Below are 22427 nucleotides of genomic sequence, written 5' to 3'. Positions count from 1 at the left end.
GCTATATTATGAGGATTTACACAGCACTTTTCAGAGCCGTCAGTGCCTACAGGTCTGAGAGGGCCCTCTGGTGGGCCCTCCTATCCTGATAAACCCAAGCCCTGGTGGGTTTATCAGCCATTGAAAGCAGCCATGGGAAGCAGTGGTGCCACTTCTCTCAGTGCTGTGGGTGGGCCCTAGTAGGCTTACCAGGAAGCAAGTAGTGCTGAGCACAGGCAGTGCTTCTTTTATTGCCAGTTTGGCTGGAGCCACCATTTTAATTCTCTCATCAATCATGCCTGTGATGTAGCATCGCTCCAGACATTCTGGGGAAATTAAAATGACAGTTCCAGTGTGCTGGCAAAAGTATTAAAGGCTTCATTGGCCATGAAGGTGTCACAGTGGTGGGCCCTTGTACAGGGCTAGGCCCAAGGCATTTGCCCAAAGGTGCCATGTGCTGATGCTGTCCCTGGCTCCTTTTTGTCACAGAAAAGGATGATCTTTGTGATCACCTTTTGTAAAAGACACGGAAAAAGCTGATCCTGGGAGTAACTGAGCACACCCTAGCTTATTCACCACCTTATACTAGAGAAACATGTTTTTTAAAAAAATCAAATGGATCTCACCATGGTATACTTTCAAATATAATCTCTCAGTGAGGAGAAAGCTATCAAGGACATATTCTATGTATTAGAATTTTATATCTATGTGTTAAAAGATTTTACTGGGCCTACTGTTGTTTTCCTGCACATTATTATACTGGCACAGTTGTGCCACTATAGTTAAGACAGAGAGTAGTTTCAACTTTCCACTATTATAAACCCTAAACATTCTATTGCTTATAAAATCAAAACCATTTGTCTGATCTGCCTGACTATTAGTACACATCCTCTAGGTGGCAAGAGAGACCTCCCCTGTAAATTTGGTGAAGGTCCATTAAAAAATGGTCTAGATAGAGCAGATTAAAGTTTGTATCTTTTGAACAAGGGGTTTAAAGGGTTGACAATGTTCTTTTGGACTAAGGAAGTGCTATTTAAATGATTCTGTAGTCCATTTGCATAGTTTCAGCCTTTAGACTGCATGCCAGAAAAGTGCCTTTTGTATATCCCCCTGTAACCCAATCAATGGTTATTCCACAATTGATCCTCAAAGTTGCATTTTAAGAGGCTGAAAAATGCATCTGTACTACTAGAAGAATCTGTGCAGTAGGACATATGAAGCTTTTGAAGCCCACAGCATTGCCCACAACCAGTATGGCGGTCAGTTCCTTCCCTCTCTGAGCCTTGGGAGCATGGTTTTTCTTCCATTTTCTTCCCTGCCCTCTTCTTTCCTTCCCCCACTGCAGCTATACCTTTTAATACTGCTCTTTTGCCTTAGAAAAAGTTTCTGTTGAATTCCAGTCATTGGTTACTCCATGGTCATTGGCCCTTCAAAACCAGGTATGTTTTGTCTTGACCACCATCCAAAACTGGTGCGCTGCTCCATGCAGCCGAGTGTAAGTGAGAGGCAGATGGAAGGAGATATGCTCCATTTAGTTAGACTGCGAAGGGCTCCTCTGGGCTCCTCTAGGGTTCAGTGTGTGTGGGAGATGGCTGCAGTGTGTGTGTGTGTGTGCGTGTGTGTGTAACAGTCATCAGTTCTTCAAAACCATGTGTGTTTCATCCTGACCTCCAGCCAAAACTGGAGCGCAGTTCTGTGCAGCCAGGTGTAAATTGAAGATGGGGGGAAGGAGACATGCTGCTTTTAACTAGGCTGTGAAGGGCTCCTCTGGACTCCTCCATGCTGCGGTGTGTATGTGTGTGTGTGAGGGTGGAGTGAAAGAGAATGGCTGCAGTGTGTGTGTGTTTGGGGGGGTGATGGCTGCAGTGTGTGGGGTGGCTGCAGTGTGCGTGTGTGTGTGTGTGTGTGTGTGAGTGAATGGCTGCAGTGTGTGTGCTTGTGTGTGTGAATGGCTGCTGTGAGTATTTGTGTTGGGGTGAATGGCTGCAGTGTGTGGGGTGGCTGCAGAGAGAGACAGAGAGAGTGAGTGAGTGTGTGTGAGAGAGAGAGAGAGAGAGAGAGAGAGAGAGAGGCTGCAGTGTGTATGTATGTGTATGCTTATGTCACTTGTGCACAACCTTTACACTATTTTGCTGATAACACCATCATGAAGGACATTAAATCAAGCAGAACTGTGAGGATTTTTGGAAATTTCTGGAAAAGAGCCCCTGGTGGTGCAGTGGTAAAACTGCCGCCCTGTAACCAGAAGGTTACAAGTTTGATCCTGACCAGGGGCTCAAGGTTGACTCAGCCTTCCATCCTTCCGAGGTCGGTAAAATGAGTATCCAGAATGTTGGGGGGCAATATGCTAAATCATTGTAAACCGCTTAGAGAGCTTCCAGCTATAGAGCGGTATATAAATGTAAGTGTTATTATTATTATTAAGATAATCTGTAGTTTTGGACACAGTTGTTAAACCATTCGTTACTTTTAATGATCATTTGTGTGTGTGTGTTTTAAAGAAAAAATAATGAAGTACAAATTTAAAGTGAACACAGATTACCTGCTTCTTGTTTTGTCCTTATTCACTGCTGAATAATCATGTCACACTGTCACTATTACCAAATCCACTAATTTCATTTAATTGTGTATTTTCAGATGGGGGGGTGGGGTGGAGTGTGACTTTATCAGCTGAGGTTCTCAATAGTTTTCAGTGTTCAGCATCAGGAGGTTTTACCTTGTGGTTTGTGTAAGCTCTTCCCCATAGTGTCTAATCAGATTTCCCTTTTTAAAACACCTGGAAATTCAGTAATCCAAAAACCTTTAATTTAAGATGAGAGTTAAGATGCTTCACATTTTCACTCATTCTCTAAACAGAATGGAACAATGTGTGGGTGTATGGAGCCTAATTTCTAAAGACGTTATCTTATACCAAACTGAACAGCTTATATGGCATGACAGTTAAGATGGGCACCTTAACTTGGAATTTCCAGTCTTTTTAGAGCACAAGTAAAGCATCTTAAATCTCATCTTAAACTGAAGGTTTTTGGATTACTGAATTTATTAATTATGCCTGTAATCCACCTTTCTTCTAAGGAGCTCAGAATCTAATTTTCTCCTCACTATAACCCTTTGATGGAGGTCAAACTGAGAAAGAGTGACTCAGCCAAGGAAAATGCCATAATGACAAGAGTAATTAGAACCTGGGATCCCACACTCAAGACTAAGATGGTAATCCTGTGTAGAGTTAGGTAGTTTAAATGCCTTAGATCTCCATGGGTTGCAAGCCTGCAGCTGTGTGTACCACTGCAATCCATCATCAAGCTACAGCACCACGCTGAAGTTTTTAAAAAATGTTTTCTAACATTGTTTTTGTTCAAGTTACCACTGCTGCGCACTGTGAGCCTGAACATCCCATCTGTTTACAAGAATGTTCAGGTCTTTCCCCCCCTGAATGGTAGCTGTTAATTTTGAAACCAGCGTGAAGGACAGTTAAAACTGTGAACTGTGATTTGCTGCCATTATCTTGGGCACTAAATTCTATTTTATAACTTTCATTTTGATCAAGCGATTAAAGTCATTATGCTTTTTGGGGGACGCAGGAGCACATGTTAATGTAATTACGATGCAGTGTTCAGTTCCACATTCAGAGTGCATGTGTAAAATACTGGACTAAGTAGAATAATTGCAATCATGGTACAAAGTACAAATCTTGTTTTTAGCCTACTTTCCTTAAGGAAAGTAAACTTATGAGATCACTTGGCAATGTGTGTGTGTCCCTATCAACTTTGCAATGCCTGGACCAATATGAACCAAATTGGGTACAGTTGTAGGGATACTTAGGCTGCATTCAGACATAGCAGGAACTGGCTTAGAACTGCATTTTGCAGTTAAAATTCTAAACTGGGGGGGGTCACATCACATCACAGACAATCCTCCATCCCCAGTTTGGGAAACTCCAAGGCAGGCTGGAGTTTTCGCTCCCTCTTCCTGGTACTCTGAGCTTGGTTCTGCCTACTTGTATAGCCAAGCTGTCACCAGGCTGTGGGCATGGCTTCACATCTCCAGGAAATTGCTCACAATTGGCCAGGAGCTCGGAGGGGGTGTGATTACTGGCTGTGATTACAGACTTCAAGCAGTGCTTCCCTGGTAATGCTGCTGACCAGGGGCGGAGCCACCATTGGGCCAACAGGTTCAAAGAACCCGGCCTGCTGACCAATCAGGGGCCGCGAGAGCGGACCCGACATGCCCCCCACGTCTGATGTCAGATGCGGGGAGGCTAGTTTAGCTCCCGAGCGGGGGCCGCGCGGCCCCTTCGGAAGCTAAACAAAGGCTGGCACTGTGTTCGCAGTGCCAGCCCGGAGCGGCTCTTCCCTGCAATGCAGCGCCAGCCTAAGTAGCTCCTGTAGGGGCTGCACAGCCCCTTCAGGAGTTAAAAGGCTGGCACTGCTTTCGCAGCACAGCCCAGGAGTGGCTCTTCCCTGCGAAAGCAGTGCCAGCCTTCATTTAACTGCCGAAGGGGCCGCATGGCCCCTTCGGCAGTTAAAGGGCAACTGAGTCGGCCAAACAGAGCCTCAAGGCTCCGTTTAGCCAGACCACGCCCCCGTGTCTGACGTCAGATGCGGGGGCATGGCTAGCACCAGCTCTGACGTCAGACACGGGGGCTGGGTCAGTGGGGCCGCGGCAGCGGCCGCAGACAGGCCACCAGCAGTCCCGCTCCGCCAGTGCTGCTGACCATTTCGTTATAAGAGCAGCAGGGCCTGGTGTGCCTGTTGGCAGGCAGAGGAAGTAGGAAGGGGGGGGGGCATGGCATTTGGTCAAGGAACATATCATGGAGTGCTGGTGGGTAAGCCCTAGAGTGTCAGAGCTGTTGATGCTGCTCTGAGCTGGCCTCTCACTGGTCGCAGCCACTGCTTAAACCTGTAACCACAGTTATAGCAGTGGGTGCATGCAGATAACATGGCGGCCCCTTCTAAGAGAGGTTTAGAGTGGTGAAACTGAGGAGTAACCCTAGGTTCAAATTCCACTTTAGGAAGTATACTGGACCCTGTGGTTTGGTTACGAAGCCACGGTTGCACACATTCAGACATTCCGGCAACCTGTAACTCCAGTTTTGCATGATGTCTGAATGCGGCCTTAGGGACACCTCAACAACGTTGTTTGTGATGATATCACCTACCACAATTAAAGCTGAAGGAGGTGTAAACATTTGAGGCACAAGTGGGCTAATTTGTGAACTGCATAACTGATCTGAACCAAATTTGCGACAGCTGTAGGGACACATAGGGATGCCTCAATGGCAGAGTTTGTAATGATGTCATCCACCCCAATTCAAGAATGCAGATGCATGAACAATTGAGGCGCATGTGGTCTAACTTGTGGACTGCTTAACCGATTTGAACCAAATTTGGTACAGTTGTAGTGAGTGACACATACGGAAATTTCAACGGTGTAGTTTGTGATGATGTCATCCACCCCAATTCAAGGTGGTGGACATGTGAAAGTTCAAGGTTTAAGTGGGCTAACTTGTGAGGATGGTAATTATCAATTAAGATTATAGTGAAAGGGAAGTAGGCAGATTAGTTGTTTTGTTTTAAGTTAACCACTAGAGGGAGTAGATCCAATCTTTTGAACACATAAAATACTATAGGCAAACTGTTGAACAATAAACATTAGGGCTCTTGAAGATGCAGAAGTGAAACATAATAACTTTTAATTGCGAGCATAATAACTTTTTATTTAATATTTTTGAATATGAAAAAATTATCCTTAGAACCAACCCATGTTCTTACTCCATTGTTTCTGGATGGGAGGGTTTTTCCAATTGTATGAAGTTTGGCATTAATTACACTTTTTTTCACTACCGTTTGTATACAGTGTCCTATAAGAACTTAAATAGTTTATAATTGTATAAATATCCTTTTATTATCAGTCTTGAATGTGCATATTCAACTTCAAGGGCCGCCTTCTCCCAGCTGAGCTTGCCCTGTTATATAGATCAGCAGGGCGAGGCCCTCCTCTCTCTCTCTCTCTCTCTCTCTCTCTCTCTCTCTCGTCCCACGTCGGGACCCAGGAAAGAGCCTTCTCTTCATTCACACTCAGATTTTGGAGTTCGCTAATCCACTTGGCCCCCTTCCTCCTAGTTTTTTGTCAGGCAACCAAAACGTCTCTCTTCAGACAAGCTTTTATTCTGTGATTCATTAGTATTGTTCTTTGGCTTCTGCTCATTGTCTCTTTAATCTCCTGTATTATCTAATTTTAATTGTTGTTTTGTTGATTTTATGTTGTGTTTTAAATAGTTGTGAGTTGCTTTGGTTTTTTTTTTTTTTTTAATAGAAATGAGGGAGATATATATATATTATTTATTTATTTAGTACATTTATATACTGCCCCATACAAAAAAGTCTCTGGGTGGTTCATATACATTTCTAAAATAGATAAACATATTTAGCAGTTGGCAGATACACACAATGAGCCTCTCCACACGATCCGTGAGAAGGGCTCCAGAGCAGGCTGCAGGGAGAGTGGGTTAAACTTACCCTTCCCACAGACGATCCCGCTTGCGTTTCTGGGAGCGCTCCCCATGTGCCCAGATGATTACCCGCATACCAAGGCAGCAGGGAGAGTCGGGGGCCATGATGTGTTGCCCTGGCCCCCAGAACAACCAGGATGCACTGCGTAAGTGCACACTGTATCATGGGGACTCCCCCTTCCCTTTTCCAGGCTCCCTGCAGTGCACCCCCCCCCCAAAAAAACTCCGATGTTAAGGGAGTGCTCATTCCCTTAACCTTGTTTTGTAGGGTGGCTATTTAGGCCGGTTTGCCGCCATGGAGCTGCTGGGATTGATCTGATCCCGGTTAGGGATGTGTGAACTGGTTTGAATTCAAACCCGTTCAAATTCGAACCAGGGTGGTTCGAAGGTTCGAATTCTAACCGAACCAGCCATCAGGTTCAAGCTGCAGGTTCGAATTCGAACCGAAAAAGGGGGTGGTTCGATTTGAACTGGTTCTGACATCCAAAAATGTGTAGGATGGTAGCTGGCACCCAGGGGTACCTGCCACCCAAACCCCAAAGCAATTGGACACTCGTACGATTTTTATGAACTTTTTGAAAATTATTTATATTTTTTCGCATAGGGTATAATGGGACTTGAACCAGCCTATTATTCCTTATTGTGGAGCACCCATGGGTGCCAACAACCATGCAAACCCCGAAGCAATCGGGCACCCCTATGATTTTTTATGAATATTTGAAACATTTTAATTATTTTTCTCATAGGGTATAATGGGACCAGAACCAGCCCATATCCCCTACTGTGGAGCACCTAGGGGCACAAAGGTGGGGTGGGTGGTAGACAACCAATCAGACACTCCTCTGATTATTGGTGAATTTTAAAATTATTTTGGAATTCCTCATAGAGAATAATGAGGATTGCAGCAAATTTATAGCTTCACGTCGGGAAGAAAGGGGTGTTCTAGAGCGGGATGTGGTGGGTGGTAGTTCCCAAGGTGGGCAAGGAAGCTATCAGAATTATTTGAAAGGAATTGGGCAAAAGGCTGATTTTTAAGTGATTTTTGAAGTTTACGCAACTTTAAGGTTTTTCTCCATAAAGAAGCATGGAGGTGTCAGCAAATGTATAGCTTCACATCGGGGGGAAAGGGGTGTCCAAGAGCAGAGTATAGTGGATGGTAGTGCAACGCATGGGGGTGGTTGGCACCCTCTTTGCACTAGACCACCACTCACTCTGGGCCACCCCAGCACCCCACAAGTGGCTTTAAGGTTTTTCTCCATAGGGAAGAATGGAGGTTTCAGCAGCCCCATAACTGCACTTGGGGGGTGCTGGGGTGGCCCAGAGCGAGGGTGCCAACCACCTCCATGGGTTGCTAACCCATGGGGTACTGGGTTTTGTTGTTTCTGAAGTGTTCTGAGTGTAGATTCTTTGATAGCATATAAGATTTTCAGTGACAAACCATGAATCCACTCTCATTGCTAACCTTAAAGACACAAAAACTTCAAAAATCACTTTAAAATCAGCCCTTTGCCCAATTCCTTTCAAATAATTCTGATAGCTACCTGCCCCCCCCCCGGGCACTACCACCCACCACACACTGCTCTTGGACACCCCTTTGCCCCCGACGTGAAGCTATACATTTGCTGACACCTCCATGCTTCTTTATGGAGAAAAACCTTAAAGTTGCGTAAACTTCAAAAATCACTTAAAAATCAGCCTTTTGCCCAATTCCTTTCAAATAATTCTGATAGCTTCCTTGCCCACCTTGGGAACTACCACCCACCACATTCCGCTCTAGGACACCCCTTTCTCCCGACGTGAAGCTATACATTTGCTGCAATCCTCATTATTCTCTATGAGGAATTCCAAAATAATTTTAAAATTCACCAATAATCAGAGGAGTGTCTGATTGCCTTGGAACTTTGGGGATAGTAGGAACCCCTGTTTGTCTACCACCCACCCCACCTTTGTGCCCCTAGGTGCTCCACATTAGGGGATATGGGCTGGTTCGGTTCCTATTATACCCTATGAGAAAAATAATTAAAAATATTTCAAATATTCATAAAAAATCATAGGGGTGTCCGATTGCTTCGGGGTTTGCATGGTTGTTGGCACCTATGGGTGCTCCACAATAAGGAATAATAGGCTGGTTCGAGTCCCATTATACCCTATGCGAAAAAATATAAATAATTTTCAAAAAGTTCATAAAAAATCGTACGAGTGTCCGATTGCTTTGGGGTTTGGGTGGCAGGTGCCCCTGGGTGCCAGCTACCATCCTACAAATTTTTGGATGTCCAAACTGGTTCAAACCAGTTTGAAATGGTTCAAGACAGTTCGAATTCAAACCGAACCAGGGCGAGGTTCGAGCAAAACCAAAACTGAACCACCTCCTCCTGGTTCGAAGCTGGTTCAAATTTGAACCGAACCGGGCAAATCGGTTTTGTGCACATCCCTAATCCCAGTGGTTCACACGTGTGTGCAAAACCAGGCTGGGTTAGCTTAGCCCAGCTTTGGATGTGCGTGTGAATAGCCTCAATGATTATTATAAAACCATGCCTAATGGTAATCCAGGTCTCAAGTATATGAAGCAGCAACCTTACTGATGTTAAGCCAGTATGGGTCTAGTCAGTGCCTGAATGGGAGACCATGTTCTACATTGGAAGAAAAATTGGTTATTATTTTTTTTTTAAAAAAAATCTGTGGTTATTTTTAAGTTAATGCAGCATGTCAGAGAGAACAGCCATACTTTTGGAAAGCAGTCAGAGATTTGCATTTTCCACATATCCACAATATACCATGTGCTATACCAACATTTGTGCAATATCTATCTATCTAGTGAAGTTGAAAGAAGTTGGACTCATGCCCTTAATGGTCATAATTATCTGAATATTTTGTCTAAGTTTTGTTCATTTTTAAGGCAATCTGTTACTAATCTTTGTAGTGAGTGGTGAGGCTGGCTAGGTTGAATGGTCATAATGGTTCCTACAAATCATGAATGAATCATGAATTTTATTAAACATTTTGTTATATTATATTACATACCACTGTTAAATAAATAATTGAGAAAAGGTAGAAGTGATTAGGAATGTGCATGAAATGGATTTTGCTTTCTGTTTTGAGCTCAAAACAAAATACAGATGGCCAAAATGTTTTGCCAGTGGCCAACACTGCTATTTCGATAGAAACTCAAACCGTTTGGGGTGTTTGGGCCACAGGGAACAATGGGGAAACTTGAAACATCCCATTGTTCCCCATGAGTAGCTCCTAGGGTCTCCAAAGTGTATTAGATAGTAGGGTGTGGTGGCTGCTACCTACCACTCAACCCACAAAAAGAAATGGGCAAGAGGATCCTAAAGGGTTTTGGAGGAAAGGTTAAAATATTGTTTATAATGGCCCGCTTGCCCATTTCTTTTGTGGGTAGGGTGGTAGGTGGCAACCATGAGGACCTACCAACCAACCCTAGGAGCTACCCATGGGGGGAAATTGAGTGTTTTGAGTTTCCCCATTGTTCCCCATGCCTGGAACAAGCTACACTCACAGAGTGCACACACAAGTTTTGCACTACAATTTTCTATGCATTCTGCAACCCTACCTTGAAAAATATTGCAGAAGCACACAGTAAAAGGGAATCTGTCCCTCCCAACAAAGAACACACATTTCAAACACAGTCCAAAAATGGCCAAAAAAGAATAACACCCAGAATCCACCGCCCGTCACAGTGCCTGCACTGCAGTAACATCATTGGCACAGGTTGCTCTCTCACACACAATTATGATCCCTCACTTCCTAGCCTGGTATCCTTCTGGCTTGCTTGGGGGAGTTGGGAATAGGAGGCACTGCTTTGCAGTGGTTCTGCTCCTATCTCTCAGGCAGATTCCAGATGGTGGAGCTTGGTGATGGTTGCTCTTCAAAACAGGAGCTATTATATGGAGTCCCTCAGGGCTCCATTCTGTCACCAATGCTTTTTAACATCTACATGAAACCACTGGGTGAGGTCATCAGGAGATTTGGTGCTGGGTGTTATCTGTATGCTAATGACACCCAAATCTATTCCACCTTATAATCATCAGGAAATTACATTCACTCCCTAAATGCCTGCCTGCAGGCAGTAATGGGCTGGATGAGGGATAACAAATTGAAGCTGAATCCAAGCAAGGCAGAGGTGCTCATTGTGGGGGATCGGAATCTGAGGGATGAGTTAGATCTTCCTGTGCTGGATGGGGTTACACTCCCTCAGAAGGAACAGGTATGCAGCTTGGGAGTGCTCTTGGATCCAGGCCTCACCCTGATATCTCAGGTGGAAGCTATGGCCAGGAGTGCTTTCTGTCAGCTTCTGCTGATTCGATAGCTGTGTCTATTCCTTGAAGAGAACGATCTCAAAATAGTGGTGCATTAGCTGGTAACTTCCAGGCTTGACTATTGCAATGTGCTCTACTTGGGGCTGCCTTTGTATATAGTTGGGAAACTTCAGTTAGTTCAAAATGCAGCAGCTAGATTGGTCTCCTGGGCAACCCGTAGAGACCATATTATGCCTGTTTTAAAACAGTTGCACTGGCTGCCGATATGTTTCCTGGCAAAATACAAAGTGCTGGTTATTACCTTTAAAGCCATGAATGGCTTGGGTCCGGGCTACCTTAGAGAGCGCCTTCTTCTGTATGATCCCCATCACACGTTAAGGTCATCTGGAGAGGTTCATCTCCAGTTACCACCAGTACATCTGGTGGTGACACGGAACTGGGCCTTCTCTGTAGCTGCTCCTGGCCTATGGAATGCACTGCCGGCAGATATCCACAGTTTAGGCCTGCTGTTCGTCTTTAAGAGAGCTGTAAAGACTTACTTGTTTGGCCTGGCCTTCCAAGGTTTTTAAATTGTTTTTTTAAAAATTGGTCTTACATTGTGTTAAAATTATTTTTATATTGTTTTAAGTAGTGTGCTTTAAATGATGTTTGTTTTTATGTTTTTCAAAATAGTTGTACACCGCCCAGAGCCTCTGGATGAAGCGGTTTATAAATGTCAATAAATAAATGAATGAATTTATCTAAAGAAACGGACTTAGCTGTTGTATCAACTGAAGCTAATAGAAGGCACTTATGGCCACTGCCTCAACCTGGGACACCAGGGAGAGGTTTGTGTCCATAAGCACCTCCAGACTGCGTACCTGTTCCTTCTGGGGAAGTGTGACTCCATCCAGAATAGGCAGATCAAAATCATCTCCTGAGTTCCGACCCCGCACAATAAGTACTTTCAACTTATCTGGATTCGGTCTCCATTTGTTATCCCTCATCCAGCCCATCACCGCCTCCAGGCAGGCATATGGGGAAATTATGCCTTCTCCTGATGATGTTGACTTAGAGAAATAGATTTGGGTGTCATCAGCATACTGATAACACCTTGCACCAAATTGTCTGATGATCTCTCCCAGTGGTTTCATGTAGATGTTAAACATTAGAAACAATATGGAGCCCTGAGGCCATACTGAAGTTCAGATTTTGAAAAACGACAGTCCTCTAGGGACACCATATGGAATCTGACCGAGAGGTATGAGTGGAACCACTGCAAAGCAGTGCCTCCCACCCCGAACCACCTCAGATGCTCCAGAAGGATACTATGGACAATAGTACCAAAAGCCACCAAGAGGGACAAAAGGACATAAGAACAGCCCTGCTGGATCAGGCCCAAGGCCCATCTAGTCCATGATCCTGTTTCACACAATGGTCCACCAGATGCCACAGGGAGCTTACAGGCAGCAGCTGAGGGCATGCCCTCACTCCTGCTGTTACTCCCCTGCAACTGGTTTTCAGAAGCATCCTGCCTCTGAGGCTGGAGGTGGTCTATAGCCCTCTACCTAGTAGCCATTGATAGATCTCTCCATGAAGTTATCCAAACCCCATTTAAAGCCATCCAGGTTGTTGGCTGTCACCATGTTTGTGGCAGATAATTCCACAAGTTGATTATGCATTGTGTGAAAAAGTACTTCCGTTTTATGGTCCTAAATTTTGTGGCAATCTATTTCATGGGATGACCCCTGGTTCTAGTGTTATGAGAGAGGGAGAAAAAATTATCTCTATCCACTTTCTCCAGACCATGCATGATTTTATAGACCTCTATCATGTCTCCCCACAGTCTTTTTTCTAAACTAAAAAGCCCCAGGTATTGTAGTCTTGCCTCATAAGAACAATGGGGAAATCACAGGAGTCCCCACCCACTGAACACCACTTGATCAGAGTAAAAGAGCAGATCAAGTGTGTGACCAGCAACATGTATCGGTCCTGAGACCCATTGGGATAGGCCCATAGTTGTCATGGCCGCTATGAACTCCTGAGCCACCCCAGACAAATTGGTCCCAAAGTGGACACTGAAGTACCCCAGCACCACAAGCCTGGGGGACTCCAATGCCAAACTTGAAACCAAGTCTGTCAGCTCTGTTAGGGACTCCATTGGGCAGTGGGGTGATCGGTACATCAACAGAAGTCCCAGTCAATATATTCCTGGTCCCCAGACTTAGGTAGGTACACACATTCAATACGGTCAGACACTTCAATAGGGATGCTGGTCAGGGAGATGTTGTTCTTATAGACCACAGCCACTCCACCTCCCCTGATGAGTGGTCAGGAAACTTACATTATTTTGCTTACATTATAAACAAAATGGTTCTGTAAGAAGTGATTAAAATCTGTGGTCTAGAAGAAAATAAGTTTTATTCACCATGTTTTTGATCTTCTTTTAATATTTTGGGATTTAATTTATTCCATCTTGTTACACTGAGCATACTTTATGTAATTGTGATAAATTTAAATAATTAGAATATCTGAATAGCAGTCAACTATTTCCTACCTTTCTTCTGTACTAAGAGGCATACCCCAACACAAATCTATCTCTATTCAGGACCACATGACCAGACTTTTGACCCTCTGCTTTGGCCTCTCCCCAGTATCCAAGCTGGAAAGGGAGAAAACTTTGAAGCTATGGTTTGTGGATTGATTTGGCAAATTGCCCACCAGCTCTGCAACCACAGAAAACTGCCAGCATTCTAAGAAAGGCTAAGATATGTTATCTAAGCCTCTATGATACTGGTTTTAAATAACGTCTGCGCTTTCTGATGGGAATTGATCTTTCTGATTTTCCCCTTCTAACAAATCCCTTCATTTTTTAAAGAAATTCCTTCTTCAGAAATTAAATGTCACTATGTTGGAGCTTTTAGACAACTTGCCCCTCATACAGACATTGAATTTGATAATGTTGTGAACATTTCCAAGTGTTTCAGCAACAACTCCATCTCTATCTAGATCCTAGGCAACACATATGATTAAATCAATCAAATACACATACTTCATATGTCTACTTCATGTGTTAACAGAATCTGCGCCTGGCTGCTAGGATTGTTGACATCATGGTCAGACCACAAACCAAACAGTTTGTGGCTACAGTTCAAGGAAACCAATTAAATTAAGAGTTGGATTTTCTCTCTCTTTTTGGGAGGAGGGGTTTCTTTTCTTTTGTGGTTTCTTGTCTTCTGAGGTTTTGGAGAGGAGAGAAGGTGGTGAAGTGCCTTTCTGTCTCTCTCCCGGAGGCTTTACTCAGCTTGAGCTGAAAAGGTGACTTGGAGGCCTATGGAGTATAACCGCCCCAACGATAGGACAAATGGTATTGTAGGGACAGTAATTGTAGTCAGTTTGCATTAGCTTATTTTTCTTTCTCTGTGTTGCCTGGGTGTCTTAATAAGGCTGAGGCCTATGTTTCTATTTTTCCCCATTTGCTCCAGTTTATGTCCTATTTTAATAATAAACCCTTTTTCATTGTTAATATTGTTTCATGAGTGCTCAATGAGCAAGGTGGGACCCTAGTCACATGCCTCTCAAGCCCTAGGCTGAAGGAGTCACAAATCATTCATATATATATATATATATATAGAGAGAGAGAGAGAGAGAGAGAGAGTTAAAACGTACCTGTGGCTAATCCCATGTGTGGCAGCTCTCATGAGAGTTCATGAGCAAGCTGCTGGGAGGGGGAGAGGAAAGTCACAGTGGCAGCGGGAAAGTGAAAGGCCAACTGGCAGGCAGATGGGTGGGGAGAGTAAGCTGGGGGGGGGAGAGAAAACAGCAGACGGCCGCAAAAGAAAGTGAATGGGTGGGCCGGCAGGCAGGCAGTGGGGGGGGGGAGTGGAAGCGGCAGGCCGTGGCAGTGGATGGCCAGATGGCTAGCCAGAGAAAGAAAATGGCAGGCAGGTAGGCAGGCAGGGGGGAGAGTAAGTGGCGGCCGGTGTTGGAGGATGCTGAGTTCCCAGACAGCCCAGCTACCGCTCCTACGAGACCAGCCAAGCAGGCGGCAGAGAGGGCTGTGTAGCCTCTTTCTCCAGGCCCACCTGCCAGCCAAATGACGTTAGGCCGCACTGGGGCCCACTGAGGCCTCTGCAACTGTGCAGAGAGGTGAGGAGATGGCACAGCCTCCTTCTCTGGGGCGAGTGGAGAGAGGGACAAACAGGTGAGCGGAGGGAGGGACGAATGGGGGAGTAGGTGGGTGGGAGGAATGGGCAACTGGCGAGTGGCTGGGGGGGAAGAACGGGTGAGTGGGGGGAGGGAAAAACAGGCAACAGGGGAGAGAAGTGGGCAAGAGGGGGGGAGCCAAAGGCTGAGTGAACTAGTGCAAAGATTAGCGCACTAGCACAAATGCTAGTTCCTAATATTTTTCCCCAGGTGATCACTTTACAGTTTCAGGTCTTTGGTGAAACTGTAAGGGAGACTGGGTAGCCTGTTCGACCCAGTGTGGTATATCCTCGGGGGAAGGGGTCAGAAGAAACCTTCCCAGGTTGTGAACAGATAATGGCAGCAGTATACCAGTCGAAGCCTGCCCAGAAAGTTCTGAGGGGTCTGAAAACCCCCAGCACTCACCACAGTGTGTGTGTGTGGGGTGGGGGGGGGGTTACACACACACACACACACACACACACACACACACACACACACACACACGCCTTGATCCAATCAAGAAATGTGAGAAGCTTGACACTGTTCAGCAGATAAAATTAATTATATGAAGCTTTGCCAAGTGCTGTTAAAATTTCAAAGTGTAATATTACAATTTACAGTCACAATGTATGTCAATTGAGAAAAAGGATGAAGTCAGAGTATTAATAGTGTTGAAGAATGTAAAAATATAAATAATATAATAAACATGAGAATACTAATATACAACTTTCATGAAAAAATAAATTATATAATATTAAATGAGAACCATACAATTTTCATGGGGAAATGAATTATAAAATGTTGAATGAGAACCAGAGCGTGTAGCGCTAAACAATGTTTCAAGTTCTTCATCAGTGGAGTGGCATTATACATCAAGTAGAGAAAAACTCAAAGTGGACAAGTCTCAAGAGAAATTTACAAACAGAAAACAATAGATCACCATATTCAAGAAATACCTTAAAGGTATATAATAACAACAACAGTATATAACAAATATAATGTGATAAGTATAATGAATATCCCCATAAAAATATATAATTCATACCTTAAGAAGAACAATCTACTGTATTGCTTTCTGTTTTGTAGATTTCTCTTGAGACTTGTCCACTTTGAGTTTTTCTCTTCTTGATGTATAATGCCACTCATACTGATGAAGAATTCGAAAACGTTGTTTAGCACTACACGACCCAGTTCTCATTCAACATTTTATAATTCATTTTCCATGAAAGTTGTGTGGTCTTATTTAATATTATATAATTTATTTTTTCATGAAAGTAATATATTAGAATTCTCATGGTTATTATATTTATTATATGTTTTATGAATATATTTTTTACATTCTTCATATGCTATAAGTACTCCAACTTCTTTCTTTTTCTCAATTTCATTGTGAGTACTATCCCCTTTTATTTGTTTCCAATGTGTGCCAAGTTAGGACTTGGCCTAAAATTCCTTCATCTTCAGTGTGAAGAATCTTGACCACTGCAGCAGCCCAACATCACAAACTTTGCCATGCATTACATGAACATTCACGGAAATTTCAGACAAATATGCCAGAGCAAATGTATACCGTATGATCAGGATGCTTGCAAGGCATCACAGGGCACATATAGGGCTGAGTGAATACAGTATACAATTGGCATGCCTTGAAGCTTGTAGATCCCACAGAGAAATGCTGTATATAAATTAATGTTGACTCTCCTTCATGCCTAAGTTATAGAACCATATGTCATTTGGACCTCTCCCCAAAATCTGTGTTGAAATTCTGTGGAACGATGATGCTAAATGCTGAAGAATGAATCACTTACACAACAGGCCAGAAAGCTGTCACTGAGCTAATAACTAATCTATCAACTCTGTTACCACTTTTTTATGGGGGTGGAGGGGTTCACATGCAACAATGTTGCATGCAAAATTTTCTTACTCAGCATAATATTAAAACATAGCCAAGCATATGCTGTGTTGTACTTTGCATAAAACCGAAGGATTTTGCAGTCCTTATATTTCAAAATGAACATAGATAAGCACAAGAAAAATGCAACTTGGCTTTTTCTATCCTGTGAATACTCTTGTGTTTACTTAACTCTTTTTCAAAATGTTGTAATTTTGTTATTATAAACTATTTAAACTAAGATTGGAGTATAAGTACTTTTGAAAATGTTTTCTGCCATCTGTTTCCCATAAATGTGGGGATTAGAAAGGTTTCTAACATTTTTCTTAGCTATTAAATAATGAGCAGCCCTTTCCCCATATTTCTGCATTCTCCTTCGATCCTGACATTCATTAATCTACCTGCTTGCATACTACTTGTGTATTATATTGTCTCCCACTCCGTTCTCAACTGCTGGCTATTAATGACCATATATGAATTCTACAATGGCAGTCACAGCTATCTTAAACCTTTTGGAGGAATTTCACAATTATTAACAGAAGGTTCACAGAATATTAGAGTTGGAAGGACCTTGGAGGTTTCTAATCCAACCCTCTGCTCTGTACAGGATACTTCTACAGTATCCATGGCAGATGACAGTTCAACCACTGTTTGAAAACCAGTGGAGAAGGAGAGCCCACCACTGCATGATGCAGGCAGTTCCACTGTCAAACTGCTCTTATAATAGTTTCATTGTATTGCCATAGAAGACCTTTCAAAAAGTACTTTTCAATGTCACTGACTGTTACTTTACAGAAAATATTATCTGAAGAAATGTAAACATTAGGCAAAAAAGATGGATTTGTGGTGGAAATATGTGTCTTCCTTCTCCATAACCAGAGAAGATAGCATTTGAACCTTAGTAGCTATTTACAGATTTAAACACAAATTGTCCAACTCCTCAGTTCTCAAGGACCGATCTTAGCAATTGCTATGCTGCTCTGTTGTAACTAGACTATGTGGTATCTTGGGGGAAAATCAACCTTAATACAGCTTTGGTTCCTTTATGTATATTCTTTAGGCTCTGCACTGCCGTTACCTACCTGATTTGCATGGTCCTTTGTGCTTAATGCTAATATTTCTCCCCTTCTCTGCATAAGCTGCATTGAACTGGCAGATGTTCTCATAGGTCTTCCCTTCAGGTCCACACACACTCGCCTGTGATCTGCAGACACACTGTGGCTCAGGGATTTCTCCAGACTTGATGTCATCAACATCCAGCCGGCACTCCAGGTTGTCTCCGCAGAATCCATAGAAATTACTACTTTTGTCCAAGTCACAGATCTGCCCTTCCACATTTCCACATTCAGAACAACAGCCACATGGGTCTAACACAGTCCCAGCTCGACAGTCTGTAGGCTTGGAGCAAAGTTCCACATTGCATTTCCCACAGCTATCCCCTTCTCTTAGCAGTCTCAGCCAGCCTCTGTGGTACCAGCTGGGGAAGGTCTGAGAAACTTGTATCAGGGCTACCAGTACTAGTGTAACCACCAGGGGCTTCATCTTGAGAATGTAATGAACGAGAAGCAAAGACCTTTGGAGTGAAGCCAGAAGGAAAAAAGAGAGAGGAGGAGAGAGCATGTCACATTCCAGTCTTGGTTTTGGAATATTAATCTAAAGCAAACATACAGTCTTTTAAAGAGAAATTAGCACCAGATTCCTGCCTCTCCAATTGTTAAGAGTTAGAAGTAAATTCAAAGCAAAAGGCACAGTTATGAAAATTACTTATTACTTTATATGTCAAGAAAATTCTCCTTATAGCTGAGGCTGCAGGGATATTTTCTTAGAAAGTCTCCTTATGCATTTTCTAAAACATTTGCTTTAATGATCACCAAACAAAACACAATATAAAATAAAAGTTACATTGCAAATAAATAACTCACGAAGTAAGGAAAATTGACAGTATATACATATGTTCTGCCCATTCCTGTAACAACAGTATATTTCAAAAGGGAATCAATAAGAGACTTTCCCCTGACATATTTTGATATTTGTTGTTCCAAAAAGCCAAAAAGGAAATCCCAATTGTTTACAAACATATTCCTTCTTTCTGTCTCTTCCGTAAATTTTATAAGCATGAGCTTTACCACCAACACCATCTTAACCAATCATCAGTATGTATAATTTCCAATTTCCACTTCAAAACAATTTCAGTTCTTGCTATGATTAACATTTTAGCCAACAATTCTCTAATTATGTGTAGTGGTGCATGTGCCAGGAATTCTGGGGCTCGTCACAGGATTGGCAAACAGTCCAAGAAGGCTCTGCTCCTGGACCTTGTTAAGGGTTAGGGCTTTTGAGAGTCCTGCCCTAGCTTGAGGCCAGATGGTGGTGACCCAATTATGGCCAACAGATATGCAGCAGGTTTGGCATCAGTGTGTTCCACCAAGCCTCTACTTGAAGACACTTCCTAATCTCAGCAGCAATAATTCCACAGTTCACCACCTCCTCCTCCCAGATCTGGGGAGGAATTAATAAGTAAGCTAAGAAGAAAAGGAAGCCCTGCCTCTTCCTGTTCAGGATCCTGTTTTTTCTCATTGTCTCCATGACCGGCTCGACCCACACATTTAACAGCTTGTGATGAGGCCATTTTGTCTCATTGATGAGGGTGAGGGTTGGTTCCACAGCTGGTATGGGGTAGCAAGATACCAGGTAAATGAAGATGTGGCACCTGGTAGGACAGAGGCATGCAGCTTGGGGTGATGTGAGCTGCAATATGCATTTGTTAAGTTCTTGAGAAAACACTGCATTTTGAGCAGTTGAGTGGCACAAGAGGATAGATAGACAGATAGACAGATAGATAGATAGATTGTGTGTGTATATATATGTGTGTGTATACACACACACACACACACACACACACACACACACACTCACTCCCCTCATCCATGTGCATACATGCACACACACAATGTGGTTGTGTATTACAAATAGATAGCCCATCAATAAAGACATAAATTTCATGTCATGTTCCATCAAGCCCTATGAGATCGCTCTTGAAGAAAGTAATGTGTGCACCTTTTTTTCCTTTCCCTTTTTTAATATTGGGGTGTATGTCTGGAAGGAAAGCCATTATCATTGAGCAAGGACACCATAGGGCCCATCAGCTTGCAATGACCAGTAACTTGGAGGCTGGGGGTGAGAGTAACTAACATTTTAAACATTGTTAACGTTGGACTAACATTTAAAATCAGGCCAATGTCAGTACCCAGCACCTTTGGCAAATACCAGAGCCCAGCACCCCAAGAAAGCCCATCACTGCTTAAGCCACCTGCCATTGGACCTTCCCATTCTCTTTTGCCTGGTTCCACCACAGTTGGAGTGCCTGCTTCATTTTAGTTTTCCCAGATGCCCTGGCTCCCTGACATAAAGACATTCCAGTGCTGCATGAGGGGGCTGGGACACTTGGGGAAACGAAAATGGTGTGTGCTGCTCCAACTGCAGCAGCATCAAGAGCGAGGAGTAAGCAATGCTTCTGCTGCTGTCTACTAGGTCTGGTAGGCCCATCAGATGAGAACCTCTGTGTACACAGACCCTAGTAGCCTTACCAGGCAGTGGTGGGCAACAGTGAGCATTGCCCATGGCACCACCCTGGATGGAGCGATGACACTGTTGTTTCTCAAGTGTCCAGACTCCCTGGTGTAGCATAGCTGCAATGCAATCTAAGAGGGCTGGGGCATCTGGGGAAATTGAATGGCACTGCTGATCCCACTGGGGTGATGCTGAAAGCAAGCAGCAGCTTTGGTGCAGGAAGTCCACCTGTGGAGTCAGTCCAGTCTATGCGGCTTGCTGCTCCCCCAGCATCATCTCCAGCTACTGACAATGCCAGTGTTCCACCAGACCCTAACATGCTGCAGAATTTGGTGAAGCCCCTCCCCACTCCATCATGTAGACATAAGAGAGCTGTACATCTCTCTGCAGTCATCAGAATGCTGATGGTGGCTTATGTGAAGATTCAGCAATTGGTTTTAGTTAGCAATGCATAGGAGGATACACTAGCCAAGTAGGCCATGGCAAGAGCAACTCAAAACGCAGGAAAGAAGAGCTGAGCAAGAAGTTGCAAATTTCACTATTCCGCCTCTCCTCACCCATACACATACCCATTTATTTGTATTGTATCTCCTGATGGATTTTAATTATAAATAACTTTGGGAGCCAATATTGGCTGAAAAACAGTTATAAATATAGGCTTGATTCCAAAGAGCCACACCAAGTAGAAGAAGATGACTTAATGCTGTTCCTTTAACTCTTGCACAGGCTCTAGGACGTAGCTTCCCACAACATGGCGGCAAAATGTTTGAGGGGTTGCCCAATGGTGCAGTGGGAAATGACTTGACTAGCAAGCCAGAGGTTGCAGTTTGAATCCCTGCTGGTTTGTTTCCCAGTCTATGGAAACAGCAGTGATATAAGAAGATGCTGAAAGCCATCATCTCATACTGTGTGGGAGATGGCAATGGTCAACCCCTCCTGTATTCTACCAAAGACAACCACAGGGCTCTGTGGTCGCCAGGAGTCGACACCGACTCGACGGCACACTTTACCTTTATTACAGTATGAGGTAAATAAGGAAGATACAGGCTGTAGCATATAGGGGGGCATAAGAAGGGCTTAGGAAGAGCTAGACTTTGAATTAGCTCTTTCTATAGAGCTAATTCAAAGTCTTCTTTGTGTACAAACTGGCACCAATAGAAGAACTTATTTGGATATGGGGTAACACAACACTCTTTTGCTCGGATGGAAATAGTCTTCTGTGAGTGGAAGAAACTTTCCAGTAGCAGAAGCCTCCTTCAGATATTTCACACCATTGTATCTCACACAATTTCCATTTGCTCCAGTTCAGGAGGAGGTGATCTTGATCCAGAGCAACGTGAGCCATGCCTCTCTATCCCATCTCTGTGCCTATTATCTAGGTCAGAACCCTGACTGACACACATCAGTCTCAGTGGTTGGATCCTATCGGATTGCTGCTTACACCCGGGAATGTGCTGGAAGGCAGAAGAGCCAAATGATAGTTCTTTCTTCTTAATATTCTGTAGAAAACAATTAAAATATATAGGGAGTATTATTAAAATATGTAAAATTTATAATTTAATTATAAGATTGCAGAGCTTTATAGTTTAATAGCTCTGGTGTATTTTGCATAACAGTGAACAATTGCTTCCTTAAAGCACACAGTAGAATCATTTACTTGATACTGGAGAATAAGTTAATTATGGATCCCTTGGCTTTGACTAATGGTTTTAATAATCACATTACTGTAGAATTAACTTATACTTTACCATGCTTATAGCACTAATGATGAGAATTATAAAATTTATGTATCTTCAAAGTAAAATTGGCATGAAAAAGCTGCCTGCAAATACAGCAGCTCCTCAGAGAACATTTAATGGGTATCCAATCACTTTTGATTCTTCTCTCATTTATCCTCACCACTCGTTTACCATTTTCTTCTGTTTCCAGGACTGCATGGCAATTACTAGTTTATGAGCTAAAGTGTAGCTGCTCTTCCTGGGCAGAGTGTAAAAAACATCCTCCTAGAACCGTAGTGAGCCATCACAGCAAA

At 43.4% G+C, this 22427-nt stretch overlaps 1 protein-coding gene across 1 annotated transcript in view; it reads right to left on the bottom strand.

Moving 5' to 3' along the window:
• Window positions 1–18367, bottom strand: part of LOC128345127 (kazal-type serine protease inhibitor domain-containing protein 1-like) — a 30972-nt gene extending 12605 nt beyond the window's left edge. Inside the window, exon 1 of the mRNA XM_053296586.1 lies at window positions 17908–18367. Coding sequence (XP_053152561.1) covers window positions 17908–18367 — 460 coding nt within the window. The remainder of the gene's footprint in view (window positions 1–17907) is intronic.
• Between the last annotated feature and the right edge of the window lie 4060 nt (window positions 18368–22427).

This window comes from Hemicordylus capensis, chromosome 1 (assembly GCF_027244095.1).
Source record: "Hemicordylus capensis ecotype Gifberg chromosome 1, rHemCap1.1.pri, whole genome shotgun sequence".
In the NCBI taxonomy this organism is placed as follows: domain Eukaryota; kingdom Metazoa; phylum Chordata; class Lepidosauria; order Squamata; family Cordylidae; genus Hemicordylus; species Hemicordylus capensis.
This window is presented reverse-complemented; position numbering and strand designations above follow the sequence as displayed.